The sequence below is a fragment of the Sarcophilus harrisii genome, chromosome 3, assembly GCF_902635505.1.
Source record: "Sarcophilus harrisii chromosome 3, mSarHar1.11, whole genome shotgun sequence".
In the NCBI taxonomy this organism is placed as follows: Eukaryota; Metazoa; Chordata; class Mammalia; order Dasyuromorphia; family Dasyuridae; genus Sarcophilus; species Sarcophilus harrisii.
In genome coordinates this window covers 159,884,220-159,904,778 of record NC_045428.1, presented here as the reverse complement: position 1 = coordinate 159,904,778, position 20,559 = coordinate 159,884,220, and the positions used below count along the sequence as shown (strand labels likewise).

At 31.7% G+C, this 20,559-nt stretch overlaps 1 protein-coding gene across 1 annotated transcript in view; it reads right to left on the bottom strand.

Moving 5' to 3' along the window:
• The window catches only part of MYO16 (myosin XVI), a 713,480-nt gene that overhangs the window by 514,869 nt on the left and 178,052 nt on the right, over positions 1–20,559 (bottom strand). Inside the window, exon 7 of the mRNA XM_031958702.1 lies at positions 9,243–9,368. Coding sequence (XP_031814562.1) covers positions 9,243–9,368 — 126 coding nt within the window. The remainder of the gene's footprint in view (positions 1–9,242; positions 9,369–20,559) is intronic.

Genomic DNA, 20,559 nt, shown 5'->3' with positions numbered 1-20,559 from the left:
AACCATTCTGGAGAGCAATTTGAAAAAAGAACCCACAAAGCTCTATTTGTGGTGGCAATGAACTGGAGGTAGAGGGAATTCCCCATAATTGAGGAATAGATGAATAAATTGTGGTATATGAGTACAATGAAACACTATTGTTCCATAAGAAATGATGAGCATATGGATTTCAGAAAAACCTGGAAAGTCTTATATAAACTGATGCTAAGTTAAGTGAGTAAGACCAGGAAAGCATTATTCACAGTAAAGACAAACAAACAAACAAACAAACAAAACAAACAAAAAACACTATGTAATGATCAACTCTTCTCAGCAATAGAGTTATGCAAGACAATTTCAATAAATTTGTTATGGAAAATGCCATCCACAACCAGAGAAATAATTATGGAGACTGAATGCAGATCAAAGCAAGCTCTTTTCATTTTGTTTTCTTTCTTGTGGGTTTTCTCTTTTGTTCTGATATTTCTTTCACAACAGCATGACTAATATGGAAATATCTTTAGAATAATTATACTTCTATGGCCTACATTTGATTTCTTGCTCTGAGTGAGAAGGAACCAGCACACCCAGTGAGTACATAAAGGGCAGGGAAACTGCTAGCTGAAGGTATGTACATATGTGTAGAGTTCTTGATTTGGGGTTCTAGGCCAAAGGGAGAACTGAAATGAAACCAGAGGCACCATCCTACCTACCCCAGGATTAGAAATGCTTACATTAATAACTTCTCATTAAAAAAAAATGAACAAAGGAGGAAAAAACCTAGCCATAGAAACATAGAGCAGCTGGATGGCACAATGGAAAGAGTATTGGCCCAAAAGTCAGGATGACCTAAGTTCAAATTTGCCCTCATACACTTATCATTTACTAGGTATGTGATCCTGGGTAAATCATTTAACCTCAATTACCTCACAAAAGAAAGGAAAAAGAAAGAAAGAAACTATGGGAATTGGGAAGATTCATCCAGAGAGAATCATAGTGAAGTAAAAATAAACTCTCTTACCTCAGAGAGTAATGTCAAATACCTGCCTTCCCAGAAAGAATTTATTGAAGAATTTAAAAAAAAAAAAAAAAAAACTTCAAAAATGAAATCTAGAAGATTAAGGAAAAACTAAAAAAAAAATTGTCCAAGACAAATATAATCTTCTGATTATGAAAAGGAAATCCAGGGGGTTAAAGAAGAAAACAAATCTTTGAAAATTTTAATTGGGCAAGTGAAACCAATGAAACAATAATCAACCAAAAAAACAAACAAACAAACAAAAAAATAAAAGAATGAAATAACAGAAGAGAGTGTAAAACATAAGTTAAAAAAAAAAAACATCTGGGAATAGACCAAGAAAAGAAAACATAAGAATAAATGGATTATCTAAAAACTGTGACCAATAAAGAACTCTGACACAGTATTACAAGAAATAATCAAAGAAAATTGTCCTGAAGTGATAGAACATGAGAGGAAAATTGAAATAGAAAAGAACCCACTGATCAGCATCTCAAAGAGATCCTACAATCATAGGATCATATATATGCTATATATGAACATTATTGTTAAATTTCAAAAGTCCCAGATCAAAGAGAAAATTTTACAAGAAACAAAAAACAATCAAATACACTAGAACTACAATTAGATTTGTACAGGATTTATTAGCAGCTACAATAAACTGGAATGTTATATACCAACAATCAAAAGGAGTAGGCCTATGGCCAAAAATATCACATCTTACAAAACTAAATATAATATTGAATAGGAAAAAAAAGTGGATATTCAGTAAACTCACAAATTTTCACATTTTGTCTTAACCAAACCCGAAGTCAATAGAAAATTTAACATACAAGAACCAACATCAAAGACTAATTTCAAGGGACACAGCAAGGACAGACTATGATTCATCTATAGAAATATAAATTATTTGTCTAAATTTGACATAAGCAAATAGGTAGCTTAAAAAATATTGGGGTAGAGCTAAGTATGTTATCACTCTAAAAAGAAAAATTATCTAGAAAAAGGTAAAAATAATAATTATGCTACACAAATGAGGTACAAAGGAAAAACTGACACAGAGGCATTAGATAGGAAAGGAGGTCTGGTAGTTCTTAAAAGCTACTCACATCTGGAACGTGTTAAATAAGGAACTATAAAGAATCTGTAAAGAACTATAAAGAATATATAAAGGACTATAAAGAAATTGGGGGAGAGGGATTAGGATAGGTTGTGGTGTAGAAGGGTATATTGCTTTTTGGTAGTGATGTGTAGATTAATGAGTAAGAGAAAAAAAGGGAGGGAAAAGGTAAGAAAAGAAGAGAAGGGAGGATCCATGGGTAGAGGGAGGTTATGTAGTAACAAGGCAAATTAAGAAGTAGAACTTAAGTAAAAAAATTAGCAAGGATAGGAAATTATATATATGTAGGTGTGTAGGGGATAGGAAATTATACACACACACACACACGCATACACACACACACACACACACACACACACAACAAGAATCAGGAGTAGAATTTATGAGAAAAAAAGCGGGGCTAATAACTATTGATCTCAAAGTTAAACTTAGAGATTCAAACAAGAGAAAAACCTATATGTAAACTATATGAATGTATTAAAATTAAATTAATTAAAAAAGCATGTTTAATATACTTTAACATATTTAACATGTATTGGTCAACCTGCCATCTGGGGAGGGGATGGGGGGAAGGAAGGGAAAAATTGGAACAAAAGGTTTTGCAATTATCAATGCTGAAAAATTACCCATATATCCATCTTGTAAATAAAAAGTTATAATAATATAAAAATATATAAAAATTAATAAAATTAATATAAAAATAATAAAAATATATAAAAATAATATAAAAATTACCTCCCAGTTATATAAGACTTTTTATATAGCTGTTTGGCTCAGTCCCTGGAACAAAGGAAACACTTAATAAATACTTGACTTGAATTGGGGGGGGGAAAGCATGTTTATATAAACATGTATGTATGTATACATATTGGTGTTTATATTTGTATATGTTGATACATATGGGTATATCTATGTGTAGGTGTGAATATAAATATATGTATATATATATATATATCCATGCTTAAGTGTAGTATGCTGGGGGGGAGAAAAGTGGAAAAAGAATATAGTAAAAAGTACACAGCAGAGAACAAAACAATAACCTACAAGAAAGTGAAGAAAAGGACAATCATGATTACGTCTTCTATTACTATATATGCTTTCTTAAAATGGAAATGTATTGTTACATATATTGAATCATCAATGATATCCTGTTGGGCACATGACAGTGTTTTGTTTTGCTTTCCTTTTTCTTTCTTTTTTCTATTTAGTTTTAAGTAAAGAAAAAAAAAGAATAAATTATTCAAAGAAATATTTTCATATATTCAATAGGTCAATGCCTCATTAGTATCTTACTATTATAGGTAACTCACAGTAACATACTATCATTTTTTTTTGTTCTATTTAAAACAAACTCATTAAATCATTTCTACAAGTATTTAGGGTGTCTCCATTTGGCTTCTTAAGTAAGTTTCTTAAAGTCCAGGTAATTATGTCACTCCTTTCTATTTTTAAACTTTAAGGGTTCCTTCCTTATTATGAATTAAATATATTTATATAACATTTATCTCAAAGGAACATTTATATGGGACTCTCTCCTAGCAGTGTATACTGATTACTCATTATCCCATACCTACATGAGGACTGGGCTTGAATTGCTAAGGGCTCTTCCAGTTTACAGTTTCAAAATAGAAGATGCACCATTCCAAACACTCTTCAGATTACCAAAGAGAGAGAAACATTGGAAAGAAGTAAATATGTAGCACTTTTATCATGTTCCTTCTATTTCTAGCTTGCTATACTAGATACTTCCAAGAATTTCTTCTTGGGTGAGATCTTGGATTGTCTCTGTCTGTATCTCTTTATCTCCTTCAGAGTGTCTGCCTCTGTTTCTCTCTGTCTCTGTGTCTTTTTCTTTCTCTCTCAATGATGAGTCAAGTTACCTGATTCCCAGTGAGAGGTACCTCTCTCTGTATTTTCTAATATATTGTTGTTTGCATATACTTTCTCTGATTTCTGTTTTGCTACTGACTTTGGGCAAATGAGTTTCTTCACTATGTTGTTATGGGTTTTCATTGTGGGATTGACATGTGATGAAAAGTGATTCAAATATTAGTTATGGAGTTTGGGGTAGTTATTTCCTATTATTAATAAATAGTAATCAATATTTTGTCGTAAGTCCAAAAGTTACTTTTTTCCTAGATTAACACTATTTAAAATATCAGAAAGACATAATTCTAGCATGGTATTTCTTCTTTCTGAAGAGGTCACAACTTTCTGTTTCCCCTCTTGCAGAAATCAAAATCTTACCTGGAGAAGGGTAGGAGAAGGAGATGCTATAGATGCCCATTTTTGCCTCTCTGTGAGACACCTCTAGAGACTCTTGTTGGCATGCATAAGGTTCATGGGCAAAAATAAAAATAATATCCACATACTACAACCCCTTTACAAGTAAAAACAATTATAGCTTTTGAAGCCCTTCATAAGCTGATCTCTTCCTTCCCATTCCAGTTTTCTAATACTTTACTTACTATATGATTTAATATAACTAAACTTTCCTGCTTACTATTTGTTTTATACAACAAACCATCTCCCAAATCCATTTAATTACATTGGCTGTCTTTCATTAAATGAATGTTCCTCTTCATCAGCAACTCCAAGCTATATTTGGTTCCTTCAAGACTCAATATATAACTTTAATATTTTCACAAACTCCACATATTGGTAGATTTGGGTCTTCAAAGAACCCAAATATGAGAGAGTAAATAAAAGAATATTTGGAGAAAAGATTGGATAATGACTTCACAATAAAATGTATAACAATTACCCTCTACCACTATCATCTATGTTAAATAAACAATGTTGCCATTACAAATTAAGTATTAGGATGTTATTGGGATGTTTGTGCATATTGGGGAGATAGTTATTGATAGATTTTGGAGATTTAAAATCATAAATTCTCACATTTTTGTTTTTAACCAATATTTTCTATAATACTTAAGTAAAATTCCCAAACTGGACAACATAGCCACATGAAGCCAGAAGTTAGATATTCCTTTCATGCCCTAGAGGAACATTAAAGTGGTTCCTCACTAGATAAAGTAAAACACTACCTTCTTTTACGTAGCTCAGATAGATGATAATTTGGACTACTTATATTTCAGTGCAATGAATTATTGCAGTGAACCAAGTGTGAAAGAGAACATACATAAGGTCAAAGAGGAAAGTATATTTGTTTACCAATAGCATTACAATAGAACTCCTTTATGTCCATTTTAGAGGTATCTCATAATCTTGAGATAATTCAAGTGATGTTTCACTTTATTGGTAAATATATACTTCAGTATCACATTCAAAATGGCAGTCAAGATGAATTCACTTAGACACTTTCAGCACATGGTATCAAATATATTAATAGAATCTTAATTAGGTAACTGGAAGGAAAATGAGAATACATTTCACTCCATCACTTGTGAGTTATATTTCATATTAAAAGAATCATGAATTATTCACCTTTCATAGCTATCTACTGTACTTTTTAAAATAGTTTTTTTTTTTCTGAAGAAGTCATTTCTACAGCAGAAATTCATTATTAGCTAAGGCATAGAATATTCTTGAAAAAGTATCTTTTTGAATGTGAGACCTAGTGAGGTGAAAAAAGTCAGTTTGTGACATAAATCATTGTGAAAGTGTGAAATATTTGAAAAGTAAGATAAAAAAGCTTTACTTCTTTTTGTCCAGCCCCACACTTTGACTTCTATTAAAGATCCCATCCTTTTTATCCTTTTTATCTCTTCTAGAAGCTTTCTCCTTTAAGTTTTTCTATTTTGTCCTTTTCCATTTTTCCCTATCCACTGCTCCCTTTCTCCAGCTATAATCATATTCAAGTTTATGGTAGCCCTACAAAGCTTTTCCTTTAGCCTTGTTAGCCCCTCAAGAAATTAACATATATTTATTTTTTTCTTTTCATAGCTAAATTCCTTTTTTAAAAAATCTCTCTAAGGAAATGTCATATACTCATTTGGCATTATGGTGAAGCATATGGACCCCTTCTCAGAATAACAGTTTTAAATACATAAAATAAATATTAGAACACAAAGGAAGTCAATTATGCTGGAATACTATTATCTATCTGTCTATCTATCTGAAATAATTATTTCTCTTATATTAATCATTAATTAGTGAATTATTTTGGTTTTGTTTTGTTTGTTTTCGTTTGGTTTTGACCCTGTTGACTATTTTCCTTCTTCTGGGATACTGTCCCCCTTGTGTTCTATGATATTGCTCTCCTTTAGTTTTTTCTTCTATAGGTATGGCCTTTACTTCTCAAATTCTTTAATATGATCATCCTTCTCTTATACACTAATACCTACATTATAGGTATTCTCCCCTAAGCTCTATGCTGAAAACTGATCTCTCTCTTATTTTCTTCTTTGGTGATCTTATGAACTATCATGGATTAAAAATTATTTTTTATTCAGATAAATGGCAATGTCATATACACAGGCACACATTTCTCTCCTAAAGCACGGTACTTTATTGTTAATTGCCTATTTTAAAGCCTTCTAAACTAATATACCATATGTAGCTGAAACTTAACAGATCAGATTTAATTCCCCCAAAATATCCTTCTTCCAAAAGTTTGCATTTCTCTTGAGTGCATTTTCATTTTCTTCATAAATCTATAGCATCAATGTAATATTTGACTTTTAACTTTACATCCAATTTCCAAACTTTGCATATGGCAATTATATCTGTACAATATCTTTCTTGATCTTCCCTCTTTTTTCCCATTTATATATTCAATAGCAGAAACCTGGACTCTTATCACCTTTCATCTCACTATTGTGACTGCCTCTTAATTTATTTCTACATTTTTATAGTCTTTTTCTCCTCCAGTCCATTTTTCACTCAGCTCCTAAAAAAACAATATAACTCAATCATGTTACTATCTCACTCAAAATTTTTCAGTTACTCTAGATTACTTCTAGGCTAAAATGCAAAATCCTTAGCCTTTATAACTTCCTTCCACCTACTTCCCCCAAATCATTTAATATTATTCCCTTTTACACATTCTGTATTTTTGACAAACTTCCCTACTGAATGTTCCTTGGACATGACATCTCATCTACTGTTTCTTGTGTCTGCTGTCTTTGATGCCTGGAAGTATATATTGCTTACTTCTTTCTCTTAGGATCCCTTACTTCTTTTAAAGGGAAATGACTTATACCTGGGTTTTGACTATATTACTCCTCTCTTCCTCTGGATATTATTTCTTATGTATGTTTTATGTTCCTTTTATATATTTATCTGTGTACAGTTTATGTGTATGTTTATAATATTTTTACAATGAGTAGCTACTCATGGCATACATATGGCATAGTAGGTTAAGTGTCAGGCCTGAAGTTAGCGAGAATCATCTTCCTGAGTTCAAATCTGACCCCGGATATTTACTAGATGAGTAGCCCTGGGCAAGTTATTTAACCCTGCTTGTCTCAGTTTTCTCATCTATAAAATGAGAAGGATATGGCAAGCAACTTCAGTATCAGTATTTTTGGTGAGAAAACGCTAAAATCTCACAAAGAGTGGGACTCAACTGAAAAGGACTAAACAACAATGTTTACAAAAGAATGAAAGAGCCTTGAGAGCAGGAACTGCTTCATTACACTTCCATTCTTAGGGCTTAACATAGGCCTGGAAATAATCGGCGCTTAATAATAAGATATGTAGAGTTAGGGGCCTGTCAGGAAATACTTAGTACAATCTTCCATAATAAGGAAGCAGTGACAATTTTTTTTTAAAGATCATTGGAATTGGACTATGGGAGTTCGAGCACATTATTAACCTTTCTGTGACTCAGTTTCTTTATCTGCAAAATGGATACAAAGGCAACTTCACACAATGTTTTTGTGAAGACGATCATTGTTAAGGAGGATGATAATAGCATCCATCTCACAGAGTAGTTGTGAGAATCAAATGAAATATTTATAAAGTATTTTGCACAATACCGAGAACATAGGAGGTGCTTAATAAACTCTTATTCTCTGTTTCAACAATTGCAACAAAAAAGAGGATTGTTGTTATTTTTCCTTTGTTCTGGAAGAAAACCAATGAAATTAGGAAGTCATGATGTCATGACTTGTAAATGCATTGCATTTTAGTGAGGCATGGTTGTGCAAGGTCAACAGCCTCACTATCTTTTCCATAGCCATCTGGATCCTATTAAACATACATTAGAATTACTGGAGATGGCCCTGGATGCAGTGGAATACTGTGGGAGATCTTAGGTATTTTCAGCTAAAGTTTTATCCAGGAATCAGTTTGTCTGAGGTAATGCCCATTTAGTGATTAAGACTAGGTAAGAAACGAAGCAAAAAATGCCCTCTTTTACCTACTTAAAAAAAATCAATTTGGGAGGAGGAGTACCTCAGAATTCCTGGCCAAAAAAGAAACAATTATTATCTACTTTTTATTTGTGAAGAGGAAGTGAGATTGTGAGTTCAAGTCATATAAGTTGTGAAGCACTGTGCAAATATAAAGTACCAACACATTTATATATTTAATGTAATAATAGCTAGCATAGCAATTTATTGAAAATATATTCAATAAAGTTTAATTGCTATAGGTAATAGGATTCAAACTAATAAATTGCCCATAATTTGTCCATTAAAAAATTTAAAACATAGTAGATGTTTACAAGGAGAAAAAGAACATATAAAATTTAAGTTAGCTTTCAGGAAGCTAACCACATAAAACAAGTAGAATTACTATTGACTTGTAAATTTACAATACAAGGTTAAATAGACATCATTCTGATACTTATTTTATTGAGTGTTTTACAAATTCATGAATTTTTCCCCCCTCAGGAGGTGTAGAATAGGATATGAATAATTGTTAAAAATACATATAAAATATATATATATATATATATATATATATTTTTCCTACTGGTAGATTTTTTTTTCTCCCTGGTTCTGCTAATGAAGTTTCTTCCTTAATATGCTGTACAAGCCAAAAGGGAAAAAAAAAAACAATAACAAAAACTTGTGGCACCTGATGCTGAGATGTAAAGTAATGTTATAAGTTTTGACACTACAAAAGAACATAAATTGTGAAATTAAAGAATAAACTCAAAATGCTTCATACTCTAAAATCAACAATTATAAACAAATAAGGAGATCAATTTACCTGGCCATATTTTGCTGCTAAATGGAGAGGTGTCCAGTACTGATTATCCACCACATTGAGATCTGCACCATGGTCAAGGATAAGGGAAGCCACGTCCTTGTAGCCACTTGCACAAGCCATATGTAACTGTGAGTAAGAAAAACCCACATCAGTCCTCCTTCTGACATCATGCCATTTTGAACGTATATGAAATCAAATATATACATTTTAATTATTGATGTATTTTAATTTTCATTGAACTATTTAGCAGAATATTGATATCTAAGTTTAAGAACAATGGGAAGCAAAGCAGAATAATCCATGAAATTTTCATACCAATTTGCCAGATCAATAACTTGTTAGCATTTTACTTTGAAAAAACATGTATGCCATTTTCTTATTTCCTTCTCATTTCTATCAGTATCCTCATTGGCTGCTACCAGATTGTTGCATTCTAACAAACACTGTAAACCAATAAATATTTATAAATTAAAAATAACATCTTTAAGACTCAAATGAGATAATTATGTGTATACATATGTATATATACACATATAAATATACATATATCTATGTGTATAAATTATGTAATATACATTATATATATATATATATATATATTTATATATTTGTATATGTGTGTATATTTGTTGCTGCTATTTTTCAATTGTTTCAGTCATATTTGACTTTCCATGACTCTATTTGGCAATGATACTGCAATAGTTTGTCATTTCTTTTTCCAACTCAAGAAACTGAGGCAAAAATAGTTGTGACTTGCTCATAATCATATAGCTAAAAAATGTCTAGAGCTAGATTAGAGCTGATAAAGATGAAACTTCCTGACTCTATGCTTGATGCTCTATCCCCTACAAAATTTAAATGTGATAGGTAGAGAAATAGAGAGAGAGAGAGAGATAGGCAAACAGACAGTCAGACAGACAGAATGGATGCAGGGATGGATAACAGGGCATAACACATATGTGCTTTATAAATGTTGATGATGATGAACTTATGAGCATGAGATATGTTTCAATAGCATTCTTATTTATATATATATACACATATATAACAATTTATAACAATTTTATAGTTACTACTCTTTTGATATATTTTTCTAGTTAGAATGCTTATTAAAGTGAAACATCAATCAAACAGTTTTCAAGAATGTATGAAGCACTTACTTTGTGACAGATATAAATGAAATAAGCTTCAGATAAAAATGAGGAAAGTAGAGTTGAGGGGAAAATATCTTTTCAAATTCTTGTGTAATTATCTTAACAGATTACTATTGGCATTAAATGACAATCTATGTGAAGACATTTTGAAAACTATGAAGTTATCATTTATTCCTTTCTCTAGGATGACTTCCTCCTTATCTAAGAGAAGTGACCTAAATTAGTGTATCTAATTTAAAACACATGATCAAGCTGTGTGTGAAAGTCTGTGAGAATGTGTGTTTGTGAGAGAGAAAGTGAAAGAGAGAGACAGAGAGAAAAAGAGAGAGAGAGAGAGAGAAAGGAGAGAGAGAGAGAAATTTGGACTGAAAAGGAAGAAGGGAGACTAAAGGAGAGAATTACAGGGAAGGAGGGAACTTTAGATTCCCATCATACAACTAGTCAAGGAAGAAAAAGTGTTGTTTCTGAGTTATGATGACACCCATTCTTAGGTTGCATATAGAAGGTAATAAAAACAGAAATGAGCAGAGGAACAAATAACCAGAGAATAAGTTACCAGACAATCAAGATTTTTCAAACCTTCTATTTTAACTTGTGATATTGACAGTCATTTCATTCCTTGATTCACCTACTAGACGGTAGTTTTGTTTTTTGATCCATAATACTCCTCTATTATACACACATATATATATGTGTGTTATGTATATGTATACATATATATGTATATATGCATACACATTTATAGACACAAACATCTGTCTATCTATCTTTTCCATTTTAATTAACTAGGAAGATCATATTTGTTTAAGGTATAACATATTCCTTAATGCCCAATGAATTATATTGTCCCACTAAATTATTTTTCTCATGTAAAAATTCATATCATTATTGCATTAAAAACCCTTTGGAAGGCCTTTATCATCTAGAGATGGTTTATTGAATATAATGTTTAAAAATTAGTTACCTTAGAAAAATATTTCACATTTTTTCTAATGAATACCAGAAATAACTGGAATGATTGACAGATGAATCTATACAGTACATGCTAAAAATAGAAGTCAAAAGATAAAGATCTCTGAGGAGCATTTGTTTGAGAGAGAACACACCAGTAATGGGCCCATTAAATGCACATTTCATTAGGGCAAAGTACTAATGAGGTCATGGGGCAAATTCCTAAATTAGCTAATTAGCTTCACAGATTAAAAAAAAATGTAGTAGAAAAAAAAAAAAAAAGACAGACAAAAAATAGTTCCATAGTGACAAATTAAACAATAACCCTTGTCAGACATCTTCTCACTTTATTTTACAAGGAAGAAGGAAATAGTGATTGACTGACAATACAAGCTTATCATCATTTGCTGGCAATTGAACTCAAAGTAGGTCATCTACCTATATCTCTGAAACTGTGGATCTATATTCACTGATAGAAGAGGTTTTCTTATTGGGAAGGAGTTACTTAAGCAAGTCCAACTGAAAAAAAAAAAACCCATATATTCAAATTTCAAAATTTTAGCATTTTCTTTGCAAATGTTTTATCCCTGGAAGATAATGAACTAAAAGGAAATTTTTTCAAATATACTTGAATAAGAAAATCTAAAAGTCTATCTCTCTCCTCTGCTGCTAATTGTTTTTTAAACAGGGGAGTTGCTTTTAAATATCTTGCAGCACAATGTTCTTAACTGCATAATGTGGAGAGGTCAAGTTCATCCAATTCTTGGTGAGTAACTTATGTTGTTTTCTCTAACTCATATGCAATGTCTCCATCCTTTTTGAAAATCTCTTCTTTTAAAATCTTATCCAGTCTTGAATGCCCTCTTCAAAGATTATTTCCCTCCTTTCATAATCTTTAGATTTTATAAATTGTCCCCAAAAGTCCTAGTGTAGTGTTAAACTGTAACTGGTATTTAATCTGTACTTTTCCTGTCAGTTCTGTTTGGTTTTTTAAGACTCAGGGAAAGAGGCTGTTGTCAAAACTTCAGGAGTTTCTCTGTCTGTAAGTTCAGAACTACTATAAAAACTTTTGAGGAAGTTACCCCTAAATATTTACAACTCCAACCTGGCTATATAAAGATAGTGGGATTTTCCAAAGAATGAAAGAATGAGTGAATGAATGAATGAAAGTATTTATTGATTGCTTTCTGTGTGCCAGAAATTTTGCTGAGCTGTGGGGATACAAATAAACATACAGCATTATCCCCATACCAAAGGAATAATTTGCAATTTATGGAATAAAACAAACTATATAACATAGCAAAGTAATGAAACTGCAAATCTATTATGTACAATTTGCTATTCCTTTTAATATATAATACAGTTATATAATTTTTCTCCTCTCCCTCTCCTCCTCCTCTCTGTCTTAAATATGGCTTCTATTATACAATTAGGTATGCACATATATATGTATGTATACATGTATACATGTACATATATATAATCTATTCTATATTTAATACCAATTTATGTATACACATCTATTTATATACGCATACATATTTATGTATATAAGTATATAATTATTCTATTTATTAGTTCTTTCTCTAGATGCAGATAGCTTATATTTTAATAAAAGAAGACAGCACATATAGGGAAAGTAGAGATAGAAAGGGTAGCGTGGCTTTGAGGTGACTAGGCAATGGAATGGTAGGCTTAGAACCAGGCAAGATAGGGTGAAATATTTCTAACTGGAGCTCAGGATCCCAATATTTGAAGTCAGAAATATGAGTGATGAGTCACCTTGGTGTTACATTGTATAAATAATCTTTTCTGAGTCCAATCTTCCTCAAACTCTTCAGTATTTCGCATTGTCCTTCTTTCATTTTGTTCTTTCTCACTTTTTTGTAACACTCCTTTTTCTCTTCCTACTACTCTCTTTCTACTCAATCTTCTTTGCTGGATTATCATCAATATCCTTTTATTTTGTTCTCTCTCACTTTTTTGTAATACTTCTTTTTCTCTTCCTACATATTCTCTTTCTACTCAATCTTCTTTGCTGGATTATCATCAATATCCCTTAACTAAACATATTCCAAACTTTATCTGGATATTGTTCTTTCTATCCTCTTTTTCTTTTTTTGGAACTTATTAATTCCCATGGCATTAATTTTCATTTCTGTGCAGGTAATCTACATAACTAACTCTAGTCTCTTTTCTAAACTTTATTTCCAAATGCCAAAATACCTTTTAGACATTTCAAACTAAATATGCTTCAAACATATCAAAATCAACATGTTCAGGGCAGAAATGAATATCTTTTACCCCAAACATTGCCCTCTTTCAAACTTTCCTATTTCTATAGAAGATACCAGTACTCTTCCATTTTCTCAGATTCACTTATATAGTGAAGTTATATTCTTCACTCTCAATCTCTCTCACTTTATAAAGGTAGTCAGTTGTCATATCTTAGCATTGCTATTATATCTCTCTCATCTAATTTTTTCTCCTTACTCATATTGCTATTACCTTATTACCAAGCCCTCATTACTTCTTGTCTAGACTGTTATATTAGTTTCAATCAGTCTGCCAAAAAAAATTTACTAAGTTCCTATTACATGGCAAGTACTGTGCTGAGAACTAGTAATACAGAGAAATATAAATGATAATCCTTACTATCAAGGAGCTCAGTTTAATGAGGAAAGACAACATGCAATATGTATAAACAAGATACGTATAGGGTAAATTTGAAATAATTGATAAAGGGAAGGCACTGGAATTAAGTGGGATCAGAAATTGCTACCTATAGAAGATGAAATTTTGCATTATTCTTTTACCCATAAATTTCTCTCCACTTCATCCTCCATGTAAGTGCTAAAATGATTTTCCTTAAACAACTTGGTTCTAAATATGTCTCTTTCTATTCAGATACCAGTGACTCCTTTACTGCCTTCAGAATAAAGCAAAAACTCCAATTAAAAAATTAATGCCTTTGTAAACTGGCTCTAATCTATTCTTCCAGCCTTACCACACATTATTCCCTTGCCTTATTCTGTGATCCAGTCAAACTAATATTCTCTCCAGTACTCATATAATGCTCCATCTCCTATCTCTGTATCCTTTGTGATGTATAGTAACTATGTCCAAAATGTTTTCTCTCTGCTGTGAAGCTCAGCTTCACAGAGTGTTTTTCAAAATATATACCAATCATCATTTTTAACATAAAGCTTTTTTCTACTTGCTTTCATGGCATGCTGTTCTTCTCTTGCTACCTTGTATTTATTTTAAATTTTCTCTTTACATTTTTTATATACATGTTGACTCATTTTGTCAAATGAAACATTCTGAGAGTAGCTAATATTTCATACTTTGTATTTTAGTCATAGATGATGTATCACACTACTAGATACAGAATATGTGTTTAATAAATTCTTGTTGATTGATCAAATGAGGTAAAAATCAATATTACATGCAAGTGAATTATGAGCCACTGTTTAACACAGATCAGGCATTTCTATGTCTTCTTATGTCTTTTGAACTAAGAAAAGCCACTGCCTATCACTGATATGTGAAATTTTAAATTCAAATTTCATATGACTAGATTGGAAATTAAAGGAATTAGATGAGGTCTATACATTGAGAGTCTAAGAATGATCTTGGAAATGATCATACTGGCCAAGCTAGCAAGGATCTTACAGAATCTCTTTTCTAAAGAGGGTGTTATGATATTATTGAAAAGAGCACTACATTTGGTAGTACCAGATGATTCATGTTCAAATCCCAATGCTGCCACTTAACTTTGTGACTTTGGACTTCAGTTTCCCCATCTATAAAAATAGGACTAATATCTATTCTATAAGACAAAATACACATATGACTGCTTTAAAAACATACTTTCTGCTTTTCCCCCACTCCCTAAGTTTCCTTTTTTTAAAGTTTTCCTTTTTTTATAGATTCTACCAAATATAAAACATGTTTAAAAACAAAGAACTGCATCTTAATATGCTGCAGTCAAGTGTAACTTTGGGGACTGAGTCAGATTTTATGGACTTCTCATTCACATGAAAATGTTTAATGTGATCCAATAGACTAAGAGATGTTACATTGTTAACATTCTAAACAAACTGAAATTAGTTAACTGCAGACTGTTATTGTGGTAGATTTATATCTCTTGTGCATTTGTCCTATCAAATTAAGGAATCTGAACAATTTTCAACTTTATATGACATTATAAATTATGATAGGGATCATTCAGTGGACACCACTGGCATTTTTTAACATTCTCTTTAAAAAAGTGAATGACTACAAAATATGCTTTGATCCTTACATAGAATAAGAAGCAGTGCAATGATGGTAAGCATTACAATAAATAGACTTACCAGTGCTAAAATTAAAATTAAAATGAACTACTCTTTTATAAATGAAATGATCTTTAAGTGGAGAAAACTGTTTCTTCCCCTCTACCACCTCAGCCATCAATTCTTTGTAACTATTACTGTAAAGAATACTCAAAATGATATGTAATGTGTTAGGTAATGCTATATAATTATCAGCAACATTTATGTTGTCTGTTCAATGGAAAACTGGTCACAAAGAATACAAAAATTCAACAAGGTTAGAAAATTGATGCAATTATTTTTCTTTCCCAATACCTCTTTTAAAAATAGGCTACTTTTCCACTAAAGAATTGCAAAATATTCTGCTCTAGAAAAAATACATTGAAAAAATAATAAAACTATTTTAAAAAAAATTACTCTATATGTATAGGAGTTGAAAGGAAAATGCCATAAATGATAAAATCTCTTCTTCCTAGTTTGATAATAGTATTAACTCAATTATAACAGCCCCCATTTGCATACTGCATACCAAAGAACTTTCTTAGGTATCTAATGAAGTAACTAGCTATGTATGTGGAACACCTAAATGGTACATTGAACAGAATGCTGGGCCTGGAGTCAGATTCATCTTCCTGAGTTCAAATATGGCTTCAAATACTTACTAGCCTCAGTTTCTCATCTATAAAATGAGCTGGAGAAGGAAATGGCAAAACTTTCCAGTGTCTTTGCCAAGAAAACCTCTGAGTTAAACAAAAATAAAATATTATTGAACAAAACCAAAAATAAGCTATGTATTGCTTACCATGTTGATCTTCCTCCAAGACTAATTTAAATTCTATTCCTGAGAATATGAGATCAGTGCAAAAGGAGATCTAATGTACAGGCTAGTGATTTGGTAGGAATTATAGATCCTACTCCCTATATGAATAACTTCCATGAATAACTCCCTATATGAATAACTGTCTGATGTGTCCTTCTACCAAAGATTAGAGTTAATAGACTGATTCCAAATGTAGAAGAAATAGTGCTGGAGTTATGGACAACCCCAGTTGTGGTTCCTTGGGGAAATCTCCACTCTCCACTAATACCTTTGACTGTTTCTTTAATCTCTTTGCCTTATTATCTCTCTGAGATGTTGCAGAAGATTTTATTCACTTCCCAATCAATGTATCTTCATAGAATCTCAGGATTATAAGGGATTCTAGATATCATTTAATCAAACCAGTATCTCAAGTGAATCTATAAATATCTAAATAAATTTCTCCTTTTCCACTGTTTTCTTGCTGTTTCCAAATATGTCCATATCTCCTGTCTTAAATGTATCTTCCTTAAATCTTCTAACCATCTTTTGCTTCCTTTAATTATGACACTACTTGAGAAAACTGTCTATACCTTAACTCTCCAAATTTTGTCACTACGACTCAACTGTTTTCTCCTCCAATATGCAACCCAAGCCCTCAATTCTTCCATTTGTGAGTTGTTTTTAGAACCCGTGTTTTAAGGAAAGGCCCAGATCAGCCATCCTTTCTTCTCAGGACCTTTCCAAAACCAGCCTCCATTGCTGATTTTCAGAATCCTTGTATGTTCTCTCTTGTTCCATCAGAATGTAACTTCCTTGAGGGCAGGGGTTCCATTTATTTTTGTTTGTTTTGCATTCCCAGTGCTTATTATAGTCCTTGGCATGAATTAAGTGATTAATAAATACTTGTTGTTGATTATATCTAAACACTCTAGTTTCACACTATTTCTTTACCACTTTTATTTTATTGAAATTACTTTCTTAAATGGGGCCAATAGTTTTTTAATCATAAAAGCCAATGGCTTTTTTAGTAAATTTATTCGATGATTTTTGGCAGCTTATAATAATATGAAGAGTGTGTGGGAGCCAGTTTAAATTTTATTTGGAGAATTGATTGTTAAATTGCTGAGTTTTCAGCATAAAGATACATACTTCAGAAACTGGGTAATACTACAAATCAGAACTTGAATTACCTTATTTAAAATTTTCTAGACTTAAGAAATTCATGGGAAAATGTTAATAATTTTAATAATGAAGATTAAACTTAAAAATCTCATATCCCTTTATTCAGCTTGTTCCCCAATCCCCAAATCATTATTAAGCATTACCAGCATTTAGTCAACTCCCCACTAGTGGCTATCTTCTTTGGCTTCTGAATGATGTATGTATGTATGATATATGATGTCACTGGTCTCTTTCTGCTTCTCTGATTGTTCCGTTGCTGCCTCTCTTCTTCTTGACCCATTAGGGTGGCTTTTATTCCCAGGGTTCTGCCTATATGTTCTTTCTTTAGATTATTTTCCTTGGCAAGCTGGTTTGCTCTGATGATTTTAATTGCTCCTCCAAATTATTTGATTCCCAAGTCTATAGTTCCAGGTATGCATCTTATATGGCTTATAATATATATTTGTCTGTATGTATGCATTTCTACCTGGACTTATTTGTTCAAAAGTAAGCTTTAAATTCCTTCCTTAAATTTACATATCCAGAATATGTCACCCTTTCTGCTTCTGGCACAAACATTTACTAGGTGTATCATATTTGGAGATCTGAACTTAACTTTTAATTTCCCAATAATATATGCAATAGTTAAATAAGTCTATAAATTCCATCTCTTGCATTCAAACTCTTTCTATGTTTTTACTGTTACCCCTCTAGTCATAGTCTTTGTTACTACTTGCCTGATTTATTGTTATTGCCTCTCAACTGGTCTTCAGGTCTTTGCCTCTCTCTTTAGTTCAAACTATCTTTCATTTTGCTGCCAGATTGACCTATCATATAGATAGGTCTGTTCATATTACTTCTCTCTCCAAAAATTGATACTGGCTCCTTATTGTCTACTCAGTAAAAAGCTGAAGTTTTCTTTCGAAAATTCAAAGATTCCTAGCATATTAGCACCAGCCTACCTTTTCAAAATTAGCAAGCATTATTATTCAACAGTACATTTTTCACATGTTAAACTAGACTGGCCTCTGATTCCTGAAAGCATGCTTCATCTCAGAAACTTTGTTCTTCTTGTTCTCCAGGCCTAGAATGTTTCCTCTTCTCCCACACAGAATCACAGAATTGTAAGAGACCTCAGAAGTCATTTAATCCAACTTGTACCTTAAATTGTATTCAATAAAATCTCTATTAAGTGGTCATTCAGCCTCCACTGGAATAACTCTTAAGATGGCTACACCTTCTACCTCCAAAATCATCTATTTCCATTCTTGAACAGCTTAATTATTAAATTTTTTTCTCTGATTAAGTAAAAATGTGTATCTCTAAGATTTTTACCTTTTACTCATAGTTTTCTCTTCTTGAGTAAAGTAGAATGGCCTAACATCTTTTCCACATGACAGGTTTTCAAATAAGACATATTTTCAAGGATAATGATTACCTCAACTGATCCTTGGCATAATGTCTAATTTTGTTTCCATCTTAATGACTATTTGTTGTTACTACTCAATGACTTTCCTAGAAAGTCCAGAGATAAACACAGTATTTCAAATGTATTATGATCAAAGTAGAGTATGGTAAAATTATTTTTTCATTCACTTGCCATAATGTATACTAGATAGCAATATCTTTTTTTTTTTTCTGCCATGTCACTATGTTGATACATATACCATTTATAGACCATTAAAACTTCCAGATAGTTTGTTTATCAGAACAGTTTTCTAAACATGTTTTCATCATGTTGCATTTATGTAGTTAATTTTTTAAAGCAAATTTTATATTAGTTTTGTTACAACCAGGTCTTTGTTACAACCAGGTCTTTTTGTTACAACCAGTCTTTATTATGTGTCTATCAACTCTCTGCATTCAAGTGAGTCTTACTAATTTTTCATATAAGGAAACATGGATTTTTAGCAGTGACTTGGATAAAGTCATACAACATATTTCATCAAATTTCCAGATAATTCAAAGTTAGATGGCAAAAGCTAACATGAGATAATGATCAGGTTACAAATGAACCTAATAAGATAAAACCTAGTAAGAACAAATTAAAGTCTTGCACATCACAGAATCATTGTCTCATATATATATATATATATATATATATATATATATTGGGAAAACAGAGGGAAAGAAGTTATGATCATTATTTAGAACTTTCAGTGGACTGAAAACTTAATATGAGTCAGTAGCTAGAAAATCTTATGGGAAAAAAAGGGAGAGAAATTTCAAGAAATAAGATGATAGTCTCATGACCACTATCAGGGTCAGATCTCATCTGTTTAATTCTTAACACCACAAATTAAGAAAGATATTGAGAAATTAGATGGTGTCCAGCAGTGGACACCACTTGAGTTCATGTCATATGAGACTCACTTGAATCATTTGGACATATTGGTCTGGAGAAGAAAATAATAGGGGATGAGGAAGGAAAAGATCATTATAGCCATGTTCAAGAAATTAAAAGGCTATCATGTGGCGAAAAAAATTAGACTTGTTCTGTTTGGTCCCAAAAGTTAAAATCAAGAACAATGAAATAAAAGTGCAAAGAAACAAATATAGGCTTGACTTTGGGGGAGTTGGGGAAGGAAGGGGAAGGGGAACAAAACACCCCTCCCAACAACTAGACCATTAGAACTGTCCAAAAAATGGAATGGGCTGCCTCAAGACAAGAATTGCTTCCCTTTTATGGAGGTATTTGGGCAAAAGCTGGAGGACAACTTGGTGGGTATGTCATAAGAGAGATCCCTCTAATGTATGGGCTATAATCAATAACTCCTGAGTTTTTTTCTCAACTTTATAATTTTGTAATTAATTCTCATGCAAAATGATTTATGACTATAAGTCATTCTGACTGATATAGTATAAATTAAAGATATTTTCTAATGATAAAGAGTCCTTAGATATTTGTAAGTCTAAAATTTTAGGCTGTTAGA